A 17009-nucleotide genomic window follows, 5' to 3' on the forward strand; every position below is an offset into this window, starting at 1 on the left:
GTGAGATTCAGATTGGCCCTGGTGGCTGGCTACTATCTTTGTTGTTGTTGTTGAGTCGTTTAGTCGTGTCCGACTCTTCGTGACCCCCTGGGCCAGAGCACGCCAGGCACTCCTGACTTCCACTGCCTCCCGCAGTTTGGTCAAGCTCATGCTGGTAGCTTCAAGAACACTGTCCCACCATCTTGTCCTCCGTCGTCCCCTTCTCCTTGTGCCCTCCATCTTTCCCAACATCAGGGTCTTTTCCAGGGAGTCTTCTCTTCTCATGAGGTGGCCAAAGTATTGGAGCCTCAGCTTCAGGATCTGTCCTTCCAGTGAGCACTCCGGGCTGATTTCCTTCAGAATGGAGAGGTTTGATCTTCTTGCAGTCCATGGGTCTCTCCAGAGTCTCCTCCAGCACCATAACTCAAGAGCATCAATTCTTCGGCGATCAGCCTTCTTTATGGTCCAGTTCTCACTTCCATACTGGGAAAACCATAGCTTTAACTATACGGACCTTTGTTGGCAAGGTGATGTCTCTGCTGGCTACTATCTTATTCCTTTTCAATTGCTTCTCCTGGCTGTCTGTCTGTCCATCTGTCTGTCTGTCTTTTCCCCCTGGCTCCTTAGCACCAGCTAATAACGAGAGCTTTTGTGAATCTGCTTCGGCTTTGTGGGAGAGGATGATAAAGAGCTTTGCGGAGAAATCCTTGCCATAGACCAAGTGGTCTTTAAGAGGTGTCTGCAGAATTAGCCAGGCTCAGTTTGTTTGACTTACGCATTGAGGGCTCGCCTGCCCACTTACGACCTACGTGAAAAGCTGTGTCTCCAGGTGGTACATTTGGAAAGGTAGAGAATGTTCTCACAGTTACGGCAGGGTGCCGGGCCTTTGGTCTGACCCAGCAGGATCTGTTTGTTCCCATGTTTATTTCTAGTGGGGGTTCTCCTCACCACTACCCTGTGAGGCTGGCAGGTTCCACAGCTATGTGGCCATTTGCCCAACTCCCTGTTACTTTGCGCTCCTTCTCACAAGGTCTTTCATCTTCCCAGACTTCCCCGGGAAACAAGGCCAGTCACTGTCCAACTTCCAGGAAAATAAACCCGCCGTTCACCACAGGGTTCGGTGTAACACTGAATCATCTCTCATTAGTGCTGAGCTTTGTGGCCCAAGACTCGGCGCATTGAGTTGGCGGGGGGGGGCAGGCCGGGAAATAACATTATGCCATGGTGATTAAAATAAATTCTGACAGCCTCCCTGATCCAAACGATCCCCCCAGCGTGGAGAGCAGCCCTTTCATCTCAGTCTGCGAAAGGGACTCACTGGGCGACGCTCTCCCTCTTTTCTCACCACCCACACGGCTGTCGCCAATTTGAGACAACCAAGAGAAAGGGGCAGCTGGACCCAAATGTTGCCAGTGCCGGAGAGACATTCTTGGTCCTGGTTTGACAATTGCAAAGGCTCATCCCCCCCTTCTTTCTGCTGCTAAGAGCTTTTCAATGCGTTGGAAACTTCTGGAAGTTGTTCGATGCACTTAGATATTTTTTTTTTAAGGGAAAAAATGTTTCAGCAACTGCTTGTGATTTATTTGGTGTGGGGAACCGCAAGCTCTGGCGCTAAATCCAGGCCTTTTTATCCAACCTGTGGGGCTCTCCCCAGGCCACACCCCCTCTCCCCAGGCCGCACCCCCTCTTCCCAGGCCACACCCCTCTTCCCAGGCCACACACACCCTCCCAGGCCTCACCCCCTCTCCCAGGCCACACACCCTCTCCCCAGGCCACACCCCCTCTCCCCAGGCCACACCCCTCGCTGGCCATGCTTTGCACCTTCCTGGGGTGTTTTTGCCTGGCTAGAAATACCGTATTTCCTTGAACTCTGGTAACACCTCTTACCTGCCTGGATGGTTGATATGAAAGAGTGTGTGCGTGTGTATGTGTGTGTGTGTAGAACGATAAAATAGACATTCATTGCTTTACTCACTTTGCTCTTGGCTCCTCCCACCATTGGCACGCGACCCTCGGAAAGTCACTGGGAAGGAAACACGGCTCTCGGGGTGCAAAAGGGTCCCTACCTCTGCCATCGCTTCTTGTTGTGAGCATTTATTTATGTATTATTACCTTTCCCCCCTTCCAACAGGCCATAGCAGGTCCCGCGGTCAAGAAGGCTGTTTCTGCACATGCCGTAGAGGGGGCAGATAATAAAATAATAATGACAATAATAATAATAATTTATTTGTACCCCGCCCATCTGGCTGGGTTTCCCCAGCCACTCTGGGTGACTTCCAACAAAGATTAAAAGTACATTAAAATGTCACACATTAAAAATTTCCCTAAAGGGGGCTCATCCACCTGGGAAGGGAGCCCATCCGGGGGAAGGAAAACTCTGACCCTAAACCTTGTGGGGTATCTTTGGGAGAGGATAAGGCTAATAATAATAATTTATTATTTATACCCCGCCCATCTGTCTGAGTTTCCCCAGCCACTCTGGGCGGCTCTCAATCAGTGTTAAAAACAGTACAGCATTACATATTAAAAACTTCCCTGAACAGGGCTGCTTTAAGATGTCTTCTGAATGTCAGGTAATTATTTTGACATCTGATGGGAGGGCGTTCCACAGGGCGGGCGCCACTACCGAGAAGGCCCTCTGTCTGGTTCCCTGTAGCCTCACTTCTCGCAATGAGGGAACCGCCAGAAGGCCCTCGGCGCTGGATCTCAGTGTCCGGGCATAACGATGGGGGTGGAGACGCTCCTTCAGGTATACGGGACCGAGGCCGTTTAGGGCTTTAAAGGTCAGCACCAACACTTTGAATCGTGCTCGGAAACGTACTGGGAGCCAATGCAGATCTCTCAGAACCGGTGTTATGTGGTCCCGGCGGCCACTCCCAGTCACCAGTCTAGCTGCCGCATTCTGGATTAATTGCAGTTTCCGGGTCACCTTCAAAGGTAGCCCCACGTAGAGCGCGTTGCAGTAGTCCAAGCGTGAGATAACTAGAGCATGCACCACTCTGGCGAGACAGTTCGCGGGCAGGTAGGGTCTTAGCCTGCGTACCAGGTGGAGCTGGTAGACAGCTGCCCTGGACACAGAGTTAACCTGCACCTCCATGGACAGCTGTGAGTCCAAAATGACTCCCAGGCTGCGCACCTGGTCCTTCAGGGGCACAGTTACCCCATTCAAGACCAGGGAATAAACTAAGGCTAAGGAATAAATCCTCCACAAATCTGAAGTGGAAGAAGAGGAGGAGGAGGAGTTTGGACTTGATATCCCGCCTTTCACTCCCCTTAAGGAGTCTCAAAGCGGCTAACATTCTCCTTTCCCTTCCTCCACCACAACAAACACTCTGTGAGGTGAGTGGGGCTGAGAGACTTCAGAGAAGTGTGACTGGCCCAAGGTCACCCAGCAGCTGCATGTGGAAGAGTGGGGAAGCCAACCCGGTTCACCAGATTATGAGTCCACCGCTCTTAACCACTACACCATGCTGGAGTCCTGAAGGCAGTCGGATGGCGCCATGTATGCCTCCTTCCAGCAACTCCTGCAGCCAGACATCTTGCTCTGCTTTCCTTTGAACCCCATCAGTGAGGCCGAGACAAGGGTCTTGTATTCTGGGCAAATGGGGGTGTGCTGCAATGGCCCCCTCTGCCTCAGGGGAGGACCAGCCCCACTGGAACACTTCCCTGGCTGGCTAAACCATTCCACCTGCCCATTCACCTTTCTGCTCTTTTCCTGTTGTCTCTTTCAGAATCTCTGTTTGCGACGAGGACAAATTCCGCCACAATGAGTTCATTGGAGAAACGAGGATCCCTTTGAAGAAACTAAAGCCCAACCAGACCAAGAAGTTCTACATCTGCCTGGAGAAGCAACTGCCGGTGAGTGAGTTTAGGAAAGCACATCGCTAGTAGTTGGTGGTAACGCAACATAGGCTATCTGCAGCCGGGTAAAGCTATCTACTGTATTTTTCACTCTATAAGAAGCACCAAACCACAAGACGCACCTAGTTTTTGGAGGAGGAAAACAAGATAAAAAATATTCTGACTCTCAGAAGCCAGAACAGCAAAAGGGATCTCTGCGAAGTGAAAATAGCAATCCCTCTTGCTGTTCTGGCTTCTGTGATAGCTGCGCAGCCTGCATTCGCTCCATAAGATGCAGACACATTTCCCCTTACTTTTTAGGAGGGAAAAAGTGAGTCTTATAGAGCAAAAAATACGGTATATTGTATATAATATTTTATTAGGTTTTATCGATAGAAAGGTTTAGAAAAATACAAAAACAAAACAAATGCAAAATACAAAAATACAAAATACAAAAAATACAAACATTAAACACAAAACTGAAAAAAAGAAAAAAACACATATAAAAGAAAAACAAAATTCCCCTCTTTCTTAATCTCTCATCTTTCGTTAACTTATTTTCCTGACTTCCTCGCGTCTCCCATTTTTGTATCCCTTTTTAAATTTAGTTCAGCAGATTCATATCCTATTAATTTATCTATTATTAAAAATACGGTATATTGTAAATCGGGCATTAGAAAAGCACAGCACTGTTAGCAGAATAGCTGTCAACGTTTCTCTTTTCTTGCGAGGAATCCTATTCGGAATAAGGGAATTTCCTTTTTAAAAAAAGGAAACGTTGACAGCTATGGTTAGCAAGATGGTAAATCATTGGGTTTATATTCTGTAAATAGCTCAGGCTGTAGTGCTGATAACAAATCCCCATGAACACAGTGAGGCTTACTTAAGAGTAAACATGCATAAGGCTCAGCAACACAGGATTTTGTGATGGCACATCCAGCACTGACAGGCTGAAGACCTACAAACCTAGATCAAACTATTACAGAATCTTAGTTCATCTGAAACTCTGAGGAGCCACCACAAGTCCATGTAGACCATAATAAGCTGGACGGACCAATGGTCAGTGAAAGACAACTTCCTATCAGCCCTTAATTCAGAACCACGGGGGCTAGAATCTTGCTCTGTGTTTAGAGGGGAAGAACCAGATGTTCCAGATGTTCTGCACACAGCCCAAGCAATTCACAGCTTTGCCTTCCCCCACACCCTACCCCTTTCTTTCTGCAAAAAAAATTACCCATTGCCAAGTTAGGCCCTGTCAACTCGAATTCTGATGGAAGCCTCTCTCTGAGAGGGAAGAAAATCCTACTGAGAAAGGAAAGAGAGAGACGAGGTTTGCAAGCTGCTCATCAACCGCTGATGAGCAATTCCGGGAAAGAGAGGAACATGTGGGAGGAAAAAGAGTTCTCCTCCCCTGGGAAGAGCAGGCGGGCAGCCTGGCTTGATCTAAGGAGTAACAAGATTGTCGTTTGCTTGAAACCAGGCTGACAGCCAGCAGGTCGCTGTGGGCAGGAGGAAATGTATATGTGCCCTGCGAACCGAGGGAGCAAGCATGTCTATGCACAAATTGAAGATTTTCTCTCCCAACCATCGTGGCGGAGGCCCCGTGTTTTCCAAAGGAGGTTTGAAACAGGCAGAAATCCAACAGGTGCTTCTTTCCGCTCACTCCCTCGCATCCCACGGCAACTGCTGTGCTGCGGTGAGAGCTGGACCGATTGAATTTCCTGCTGCTCATCCAGGGGTCAAATGCACAATGTTTTCACTGTGTTGTGAGCTCTCTTTGGAGAGGTAAAACTCTGAAATGTTCCTTGTAAACATCAAAAAAAATTACAGAGAGGAAGGTCTCTCCTGACATCTTCTGTAATTCTGGGATGTCCCGGGGAAATCGGGACTCTTGAAGGATATGAAAATACTCAAAGAGGATGCTGAGCAGGGCCAGGGAGGGGAATAGCCAAGGGAGAGTTTGGAGAGCCAGGCAGAAAGGTCCAGAGGGCCACGGCGCACGGAGCAGCGCAGCGCACGGAAACGCCGTTTACCTTCCCGCTGGAGCGGTACCTATTTATCTGCTTATCTACTTGCACTTTGACGTGCTTTCGAACTGCTAGGTTGGCAGGGCAGGGACCAAGCAACGGGAGCTCACCCCATCGCTAGGCTCTGTGGTTTAACCCACATTTGGCTATAAGGCCAGCAGTTCCCCAGCCCTCATAAAGTCCCAGCTGGATCCCAGATGTGCTGTGCTGCTGTGTCAAGGGCTTTGCTTGAATGTGGGCAGTCTAGGACTGTGCCTCAGCGCCCCCTTCAGGCTCTAAATGGAACAGAGGATGTGTGCAATGTGGCAGGCAAGATGAAGAGGCTCACTTATAGTCCAGGATGAAGCTTCCTGATTGGCCAGAATGGGCTAGATGCTGAAGCTCCCTGATTGGCCAGAACGGGCAAAATGCTGAAGCTCCCTGATTGGCCAGAACGGGCAAGATGCTGAAGCTCCTTGATTGGCCAGAACGGGCAAGATGCTGAAGCTCCCTGATTAGCCAGAATGGGCAAGATGCTGAAGCTCCCTGATTGGACAGAACGGGCAAGATGCTGAAGCTCCCTGATTGGACAGCTGCTGCTGTTTCCTTCTCCCTTCCATTTCCCTATATATTTGCAATGAGGTCTTTTATAATTGGAGGCCCAAAAGGTTGTTTTCTCAGCAGCAGCGTTGAGGACCCCTGTCCAAAAGAGGTGAAAAAATTGAAGGGGCGGTGCAGAGAGGGTACAAATTTCGCCAGGCTGTCAAGGAAGGCCTGGCCTCAGCCGATCCCGTGCGGTTCGCCTCTTCCAGTTCAGTGGCGGGCAGGCGAGGGATCCTGATTGGATCTGACACTCCCTTAAACATTCAATCGGCTGTTATTTGTGCTGCTTTTAATCCTGACTCTGCATTGACAGTAATGAGTGCATCGTAATCCCGGCGAACAAATGAATGGTGTCAGGCTGGCTGCTCAGCAATTTATTGTCCTAAGAGTTGGAGAGACAGGATGAAGGGGGAGGGCAAAATTCAGATTTTCCAATGACTGTATGGGTGACCAGGAAGTGTGTGGCCAGAATAAGGCCTTAGTAGGGTACGAATATTCCTGTGGCTAAATTGGTTTTAAAAAAGATCAAGCCTCCTGATGGTTTGATTTGTACTTCTTTATTAAATAGATCCTTGCCAACTGACCTCTTGATGGAACTGTAGTACCCATAGCAAATAGGGAGCAGGCTCAAAAAATGCTGTACTGCACACCAGCCACTAGAGGGAGACGCAGCACAGAAGGTCACATGGGGAGATGCCCCAGACCCCATCTGCACTAGAGATTTAAAGCAGTATCATACCACTTTAAACAATCATAGCCTCTCCCCAAGCGCCCTGGGAATTACAGTTTACTCAGGGCGCTGAAAGCAGGGCCTCTGAAACAGATCTCAAGGCCCTGAAGGACGTTTGTATAGAGGGGCAGTCCTTCAAGTAACCTGGTCCCAATCCACTCATTTTTAAGGCTATGTAATGGTCACTAGCAGCACTTCAAACTGGGCCCATAACCTATTGCAACTGGTGCAAAGTTTGTATGTCAACTGCTGGGCGCCAGCCAGTAACTCAGTGTTGTTGCTTTGTACCGGTGTCCAAACCCTCTTTAAACAGCTTATTTACTGAAAGGCTTTCTATCCTGTTCTTCAGCCAAAAAAGGCTCCCAGAGCAACTAACAGACCACTCAAGAAAAGAGGGAGATTCCACCTCCTCGATTTAAACCTACAAAAGGCACGGCACAAAAGGAAAACGTATCAGGAGGGAGGAGGAAATAAGTGTGTTTGAGTAAGAAGAAATTAGGAACTGAGTGGAATTGGTTTTATTCTCGTCGCAGATAGACAAAACAGAAGACAAGTCCTTGGAGGAGCGTGGCCGGATCCTTATTTCCCTCAAATACAGCTCCCAAAAGCAAGGCCTGCTGGTGGGCATCATCCGCTGTGCCCATTTGGCTGCCATGGATGCCAATGGATACTCAGACCCCTACGTGAAAACGTGAGTAGCCTGCGTGCGAGTTTGGAGTGGTCATGTGATTTTTCACCTGGTGATGCCCAGAATACTGGCTTTCAAAGACCTCTAGTGGGGGGGTGGAGTAGATGACCCTTTGGGTCCCTTAAAACTTTACGAACCTTCAACCTGTGGGCATCATTAGGCGTTCCAGGCCTCCCCACATTAACATGAATGGTATTTTGTTGCGGGGCAATGGCGCCATCCAGGCAAGACTTTAGGGGAGACACACACCCCATGTGCTGATCCTGGGGGCTACCGAGAGGCGAGGTCCGAGTCCAGTCCGAGGTCGATGGTGCGGTATGGAGGCTGTCCGTCAAAGCTGTAACTGGGTCCAAGGCAGGGAGTCGAGTGAGGTCAGGAACTCTGGCAGAAGAGCAGGACAGGGTTCAGGCAGGAACAGGCTACCAACAATGTTGCTCCCGCAACCTGGGACTGGGGCTGACTGGCTTTTATCTGCCCCGAGGCATAGGGCGGCCCCGGTCCACAGGTGACTCGCCTCTCCTGGCCTGGAGGCGAGCACTCCTCCTGCGGGAACTTAGTTCCCTCCGCCTCTCTGCCCTGAGCCTCTGCAGCTCAGGAGAGGCTGGAGGGTTACCAGACCCAGAGGCCACCTCACCCTCCCCTGACGGGGCTGAGAGTGGAGCACCTGCAGGCAATGGGTCCTCCATCACCTCAGCAGCCAGAGCAGACTCAGCTGGTGCCTGCACCTGAGGATCCAGCACAGGTGAGGACCCTTCAGGCTCAGGCCCCAGCCCCAGCTCAGCTGGTTCTGGAGGCGGGGACTCCTGTGCAGGCGGAGATTCCTCAGGTTCAGCCTCTGAGTCCGAATCCCAGGCCATCACACCCCAACAGAAAGATCTCCCAGCTCAGCAGAAGGTGGATCCTGGTGCCTTTGGGCAAATGAGGTATTGATCCACCTACCTCTCTGTGCCTTCAGCCAGCCCAGCCAGCCTCCCAGTCCAGGGGACTGCCCTGCCTGTTAGTTTCCTCCCCCTTATATTCTCATTGTCACCCCCTGGAGAACTCAGCAGGGAGGAGGATGGTGGCAAAACCAGAATGAGCCTTTCACTGGCTCTGCGGCTCCCCCTGCTGTTGGGCTCCCTGCCTTCCAGCCTATCATTCCCAACGGGGAATAAACTAGAACCAGGTGGCTCTGCCTGTCTGGCTCCACCTTCTGTTGGTTGCAGGAAATGCAGTCTATTAATAAACAAATAGATACAGCCATTAGCCACACATACACACATACCCCTGTGTGCCTATTTTTGTGTGTTGAGAACCTGGCTTAAGTTATCCCACTGGTGGAGAAATGATTAGCTTCCTCGGAGCTGCAAACACACACTGCGTGAAGTCCCCAAGCTCATTGTTATTCCGTTCCAGGCTCCAGCTGTTACCCGGGACCCGTGATGTTTCGATATGGATTTCTTGGAGGTTAAAAAAAACACAACCATCCTCATTGAATAGATATTGCAAATGTTTACATGCAGGAAATCACATCTGTCTGTGTTCCTTCAGGTCATATGGCACACTATTAAGTGGTGGTGGAAAAGGAATTGTTGCTCCTGCTGCTGCTGTTATTATTATTACATTTATATCCCATCTTTCCTCCAAGGACCTCAAGGTGGGAGATGCAGGTCTCCCCGAACCCCTCTGAGGTAGGGTTGGCGGCAGGCCCAAAATCATCTGGTCGGCTTCATGGTTGAGGGGAACCCAAGTCTCTCTGGTACCAGCCTGGCAGGTTTGCATTGCAGGCCTACCTAATTCACGGGACGCGGGTGGCGCTGTGGGTTAAACCACAGAGCCTAGGACTTGCTGATCAGAAGGTCAGCGGTTCAAATCCCTGCGACGGGGTGAGCTCCTGTTGCTCGGCCCCAGCTCCTGCCAACCTAGCAGTTCGAAAGCACAAGTGCAAGTAGATAAATAGGTACCACTTCAGCGAGAAGGTAAACAGCGCCCGCAGAACCAGGGTGGGTCCAAATGAGCAGTTTGTTTCAGTGCGTAAAGATGGAGGATAAATTTGGTTAAATGAAAATTTGGATGTTCTTCATTTGAACATCCTGAAACCCATCACAATTCAGGTTCCTCCATATTTCTCCAAACCAAAAAAAAGGGCACATAGGAACCTCAGAATTAAACTTCTAATGTAGCCCTACAGTACAGAAAGGTAAGAGCTGCATCCATTGTCCTGCCCACTTTTGCCTCTGTCCCCACATACCATTATGGGGACCGGGTGGCACTGTGGGTTAAACCACAGAGCCTAGAACTTGTCGATCAGAAGGTTGGCGGTTCGAATCCCTGCAACCGGGTGAGCTCCCGTTGCTCGGTCTCTGCTCCTGCCAACCTAGCAGTTCGAAAGCATGTCAAAGTGCAAATAGATAAATAGGTACTGCTCTGGCGGGAAGGTAAACGGCGTTTCCGTGCACTGCTCTGGTTCACCAGAAGTGGCTCAGTCATGCTGGCCATATGACCCGGAAGTTGTACGCCGGCTCCCTCGGCCAGTAAAGTGAGATGAGCGCCGCAACCCCAGAGTCGGCCACGACTGGACCTACATAATTCACACTTCTTCCTCCTCTCCCAAAAATAAATAAATACATAAACTGAAACACGACTATTATTCAAAATTCACACCTCTCTGGATTTCACGAGTTCGCCAACTAAACAATACATACGAACATCCTTGTATTAGAACAGCGTTCTTCAACATTGTTTCCCCAGGCGTTGTTGAAATATAACTCCCATCATCCTTGACCATTGGCTAAGTTGGCTGTGGATGATGGGAACTTTAGTCCAACTGCACCTGGGAACCCAAAGAGAAATTCAGATCGGGGGAAATGGGAAACCAAAATTGATAGATTAAAGCATCCCTTTGTGCCAATTATTGATTAATTGCCTTCCACATGTGAATCTCAAGGAGATATGCATGAAAATAGCAACAGATATCTCAGCACTTAAAACATTCAAAACAGTGTGGTATAGTTGGGTAATGTTGTGATCTGGACAATGGCAATAAAACAAGAAGCAAAAAACGAATAGATTCTATATTTGTAATATTTTGTTGGGTCTGGTTTATTTACCAATCTACAAGCTGAGGCTACTGGGAGCTAACAGGCACTTTCACCAGCAGGCAGCATGGTTTTTGCAGCAGATCGCCAGAACCCCTCTCTCGGTTTCAACTCGATTTGGAAATGTGTGCTTGGTCTTCCTCAAAATTAAACACTGTTCCTTTTATCCGAAACTCTTTAACCTGCAGGTCCAGGCAATGCTCAGAGTCCTTTATTTATTTAGTTGTGCATATTTATATCCCTTTACCCTTCACTGTATGTGTTAAAGCAGGGATATGGCCTCGAGGCCTGTGTGGCCCTTGGGACTCCCACTCTAGGCCCCTCACCCAGCTCCACCCCCCCACCAGCCCTGCATTGCACCTTAATTAAGTATATTTGCCTGGCCAGAAATGTGTCCTTGGATTGTGATAGTGCCTTTTCTTGCCCAAATATTGATATGCATGTATAAATTTCTGAATTTTGCCTGACTGCAATGTAGCCTACAGTGCACAGGTGAGAGTCACACCCATGGCTCCGCCCCTTTTGTCTCTGGCCCGTCCAGCCATGGGCACATGGGTGAGGGAACACAGCCCCCAGCCTTGCAAAGATCCCCCCCTTTGCGAAAGTTGCACAAGGTGGCTTACACAAGGAACATGTTGTTGTTGTTGTTGAGTCGTTTAGTCGTGTCCGACTCTTCGTGACCCCCTGGACCAGAGCACGCCAGGCACTCCTGTCTTCCACTGCCTCCTGCAGTTTGGTGAAACTCATGTTTGTAGCTTCGAGAACACTGTCCAATCAACAAGCAACATGACACACACACACACAAAAAGCCCACCGCAAAACAAAATGGAAACCAACAGAGCAATAAATACATTTCAAGAACGCAGTAATAAAACGATGGAAGGCAGAATTAAACAAAAGCCCAAGCAGTGTTGAAAAATATCCCCAGCAGCCATAAAACAGCATCCTTGCTTAATTAAAAGCGCTGAGAAAGGAATCCTTCGAGCCCTGCACCTTCAAATGAAGGCTGCAAATTCTGTTCACTTTCCTGGGGTGTCAGCCCCATGGAATGCAGCTTGATTTGTTTCCGAATAGATTTTATTTTTATATATATATATATATATATATATATATATATATATATATATATATATATATATATATATATATGCAGGTTTTGGTGTCTTCGGGTGTCTTCCCGTGTAAGAGTCGGGGTGTCTGTGCGACGTTTCGACGAGGTCTCACTCGTCATCTTCAAGATGACGAGTGATACCTCGTCGAAACGTCGCACAGACACCCCGACTCTTACACGGGAAGACACCCGAAGACACCAAAACCTGCATTCCTGTACCCGTGAAAATCTACGAAAGCATATATATATATATATATATTCCTTTATTATTTTTAGATATGTAACCAGAACTCACACACACAAACACACACCAGGTTAAAAAGAACCTTGCATCACCCTGCTCTGGCTTCCCCAACCTGTTGTTCTCCTCCAGATGTCGGCCTCAGGCAGGATGGCCAGTGGCCAGGAATTATGGGATTTGTAGTCCCACAGCACTAATAAACAAACCCGGGAGGAGCTGGGGATTAAAACTGAGGTCTTCCACTGAAATATACTCGGAGTCAAGAGTGGATTTCATGCTCTTTATTCAGCTCATAGTGGTGAGAAGGAATGGAAGTTCCCCCACAATATCTGCTTTATATACATTATTTACACAATGGGCCCCACGTGATTGGCTAATTCCGGGATTCTCCTGTAGGCCGATCAGGTTGCAGATTCACTTTCACCTGGAGCTAGATTGGGTGACTCCTGTGGACCAATCAGATTGCTGCATTCTGAATCCTATTGTTCTAGGACCAATCAGACTGCTGCATTTTGGATCCTATTCAACTCAGTACATAACACCCACATTCAAAACATGTGCTCTATCACAAATCCATGGCTGCACCTCTTCTACACAGTCTACTTAAAAGTTTAGCTAGTGGCATAGCTGTCAGCCGTCCCTTATTTGGTGGGAAAGTCCCTTATCCCAGCACTGTGTCCCGCTGCTGTCCCTTATTGATGATGTCCCTTAAATTTCCCGGGTTTCAAAGGAAGCAGCTCCTCTCCCTCCCTCCCTGCCGGCCAGGGAGGAGGGAGGCTCCAACTGTGTTGCTTGGCTGCGTTGCTCACCCAATAAGGAGTCTAAGAACAACTGGGGGGTGGAGCTTGCATGCCTTGTGCTGATCAAATTGGCCGCGTTGGCTGGGGACTCGCCTTTGCTCAGCGCTTCCAGGAGAGGTGACAGTGGTTTTCCTTGCTGCATCCCCTTTGCCGGGTTGCTGTGCTGTGGGAACCACCACTTGAGGCTTCGTTTGGCTGCTGGCTGAGCTTTCTGCCTTTGGCTCGGAGGTGCTCAGAAGTTGAACATACCTGTACTTGGAAAATCCCTTATTTTGGCTGCTGATCCCTTATTTTTGAGGCTGCTGGTCCCTTATTTTCAATTCTGTAAGTTGACAGCTATAGTTAGTGGTAGCCTGTGCCCATAGGGACTGGTGGGGCCAGAGAGCCAATGGACTCTATTCCGCCTGGAGTCCAGTGTTCAGTTCTGGGCGCCACAATTTAAGAAGGATGTTGAACGTGGAAGGTGTGCAGAGGAGGGCGAAAAAGATTGTCATGGGTGTGCAAACCAAGCCTGATGAGGAGCGCTTGAAGGAGCTGGATATGTTTAGCCTGGATAAGATAAGGAGGGATAATCTTGGTTTTTGCTTATAGTACGGAAGTCACTCTGGAAACCATAAAAAGCGCATAATGGAAACGGCCACGATCCTGAAGAGGTGTGGGGAGTTAGGAGGAATGTCTCTTCTGTTTGGCACACCTTGCCTTGCTTTCGGCGGGCAGGCCAGGCAGCCCTTTAAAGGCTTTGCGTTCTGCGCGTCGCCTGCCCACGATGTGTTTTGCTGGAGACAATGCAGAAGTTGCGAAGTCGAGTGAGCCTGTGACAAAGAGAGAAGGTGCCGGGGAGAACGAACGGAGCAGGAACAGATTGGTGGAAGTGAGAAAGCAACGGGAGCTGAATCACGCCAGTTGTTTGCCGTGCACAAGACGGGGGCGGGAGATTTCATCGCACACACAAAAAAAACCACAACCGCCTCAGAGTGCGTCTTAGTTCAGAGTAGCAATTGCATCCTTATGTTCTCAGGGAAAACAAAGTGTTGCTCAGAAGCCCTCAGCCTCTGGAAAAAGCTTGGCGATTATATGATAATAACCCTCGCAAAAATAAGGCCACAGAAGAAGGCGCAAGACCACACACACAAAAATAATGGGTGTGTGTGTGTATGTGTGTGTCATTTTCAGGACCAGGGCAAGGATGAAGCCTTTGGGGGCCACATGCTGGTGGCGTGTGTGTCCGGCAGCAAAAACGGCCTAAACGACACATAAATAACTCTGTAAAACTTAATTTTTTTCTAAACATCTCCATCTGGGCACAAGTGAGTGTTGTAAACAAAATCTGCCCCTTTCCCCTTATGGGGTATCCAAGAGCCCATATAGAGTCCTTACGTAGGTTTCCTAATGGTAGGAGAAAATAACAGAGGCTAACCAGAGAATATTGAGAAGCAAAGCAGCCAGTAAGCCTGAACTATATTGATCTGTTGCAACAGGGTGCTCCCCTCACACGCAGGAAAGGAGGAGGAACCACAAACAAAGGTGTGCCTGTCCTTATATAGACATTTTAAATTGCCTTCCCTGGAGCTCAAGACCACCCCTCCATACATCACAGAAGGGGTATAGCTCAAGACGACCCCCACCCCCAGATACATCATACCTACATCACAGAAAGGGCGGTCTACAGCAGAAATCTGAGTGCTTTGTTTACCTCCTGTCTGCCAGGTTACCTGTTTAATGGTCACTTGATTGGATTGCCTGGGGAGCCTGGCCAGTCTTTTGTAATGATAAATACTTAGTTCCTGAGCCAGGTCAGACTCACACCCTATTCATATCTTAAATGTGCCCTTAAGACAGGATTTGTGAAGGAAAAGACAATGGGGAGGCTTTTCAGTTTTCCTTTGACCTTGCAGAGGAATAATTGAGGTCAGTTTGGGAATCAAAAATGGTTTCAGGTCGGTCTTCCTGTGCTGATCTATGTACGTGCTTGGTTGGTACACTTATGAAGATTTAACATATATCTAAGACCTCAAAATTCCTATCACAAGAGGCAGTATCATAATTCAGGGACCCATTCCAGGTGAGAAAAAACACCCAAGGGCACAGAACAAGGCTGGAGCCCAGCAACACAAGCTGCGCCCTCCTTGCTGCAAACGAGAGATGGAGGAATGCCTCTCTTTGAAAGAGGCATACATGCCTGAGAGAGGGGAACAGAAAGTGAGGAGGAATTAAAGAACCTTTTAAGGAGGGTGAAAGAGGAGAGCGCAAAATATGGTCTGAAGCTCAACATCAAAAAAACGAAGATCATGGCCACTGGGCCCATCACCTCCTGGCAAATAGAAGGGGAAGAAATGGAGGCAGTGAGAGATTTTACTTTCTTGGGCTCCATGATCACTGCAGAAGGTGACAGCAGTCACGAAATTAAAAGACGCCTGCTCCTTGGGAGAAAGGCGATGGCAAACCTAGACAGCATCTTAAAAAGCAGAGACATCACCTTGCCAACAAAGGTCCGTATAGTTAAAAGCCATGGTTTTCCCAGTAGCGATGTATGGAAGTGAGAGCTGGACCATAAAGAAGGTTGATTGCCAAAGAATTGATGCTTTTGAATTATGGTGCTAGAGGAGACTCTTGAGAGTCCCATGGACTGCAAGAAGATCAAACCTTTCCATTCTGAAGGAAATCAGCCCTGAGTGCTCACTCGAAGGACAGATCCTGAAGCTGAGGCTCCAAGACTTTGGCCACCTCATGAGAAGAGAAGACTCCCTGGAAAAGACCCTGATGTTGGGAAAGATGGAGGGCACAAGGAGAAGGGGACGACAGAGGACGAGATGGTGGGACAGTGTTCTCAAAGCTACCAGCATGAGTTTGACCAAACTGCGGGAGGCAGTGGAAGACAGGAGTGCCTGGCGTGCTCTGGTCCACGGGGTCACAAAGAGGCGGACAAGACTAAACGACTAAACAACAACTGTTACCATAAAGCAGCAATGCTGCAGCAAGCAAAGGCTCCAGCAGCTCAGTCAGCTGCTTGTGGCTTGAAAGCCAGACAGGATGTTTGTGACAGTTGCCATGGAAACAAAGGGGCAGTCCATTCTGTACTGAGCACCGGATGTTAGCTCAGAGTGTGTGTGTCATATGACCTGTACTGGAAGTACATGGGAGGAGCTTCTTCTTGCTGTTGTCGAGTGCAGACATGTTTCTCTGTACTGATATGAGAGACAGAAATAAAAGATGTAAATAGTTTTCTGTCTGCTTCTTTCCCCTCCTGGGGGACACCAAAGGGGAGAGAGGAAGAACGGTGTGTTCCTCTCACATATCTGAGATGAATCGCCGGGACCTCGCCTGCTTATCAGCAGAGTGGAGACGCGGGGAGGTCGACAGGAATATCTGCCGGTGCCTACGCTGTGGCACATTCCTCTGACCCAGGCAGAATTCCAACAACAACAACATAGGGGAACCTGTGGCCCTCCAGCTGTTGCTGGTCTCCAGCTCCCATCAGCCAGTGTGATGTAGTGGTTAAGAGCGGAGAGCGGTAAACTCGTAATCTGGTGAACCGGGTTCGCGTCTCCGCTCCTCCACCTGCAGCTGCTGGGTGACCTTGGGCTAGTCACACTTCTCTGAAGTCTCTCAGCCCCACTCACCTCACAGAGTGTTTGTTGTGGGGGAGGAAGGGAAAGGAGAATTTTAGCCACTTTGAGATGCCTTCGGGTAGTGATAAAGTGGGTTATCAAATCCAAACTCCTCCTCAGCCCCAGCGGACAGCATAGCTGGTGACCAGGGATGCTGGGAATTGGAGTCCAGTGATATCTGCAGGCTCTCGCTTCTCCATCCCTGACACACAGCCATTCTGGGGTGTTCAGCCGTAGGAGAACAGTGACCACTACCGGATGGTGGTGGAATGGCAGCCAGTTGAGCCTTTCCCCCCAAGAATGCCAATCTTTCTTTCCTTGTTTTC

At 49.0% G+C, this 17009-nt stretch overlaps 1 protein-coding gene across 1 annotated transcript in view; it reads left to right on the forward strand.

Annotated features, from left to right (window-relative positions):
* The window catches only part of DOC2B (double C2 domain beta), a 131026-nt gene that overhangs the window by 96148 nt on the left and 17869 nt on the right, over positions 1–17009 (forward strand). Inside the window, exons 5-6 of the mRNA XM_082201891.1 lie at positions 3711–3837; positions 7692–7849. Coding sequence (XP_082058017.1) covers positions 3711–3837; positions 7692–7849 — 285 coding nt within the window. The remainder of the gene's footprint in view (positions 1–3710; positions 3838–7691; positions 7850–17009) is intronic.

Source organism: Podarcis vaucheri, assembly GCF_965113315.1.
Source record: "Podarcis vaucheri genome assembly, chromosome: 15".
Taxonomy (NCBI): domain Eukaryota; kingdom Metazoa; phylum Chordata; class Lepidosauria; order Squamata; family Lacertidae; genus Podarcis; species Podarcis vaucheri.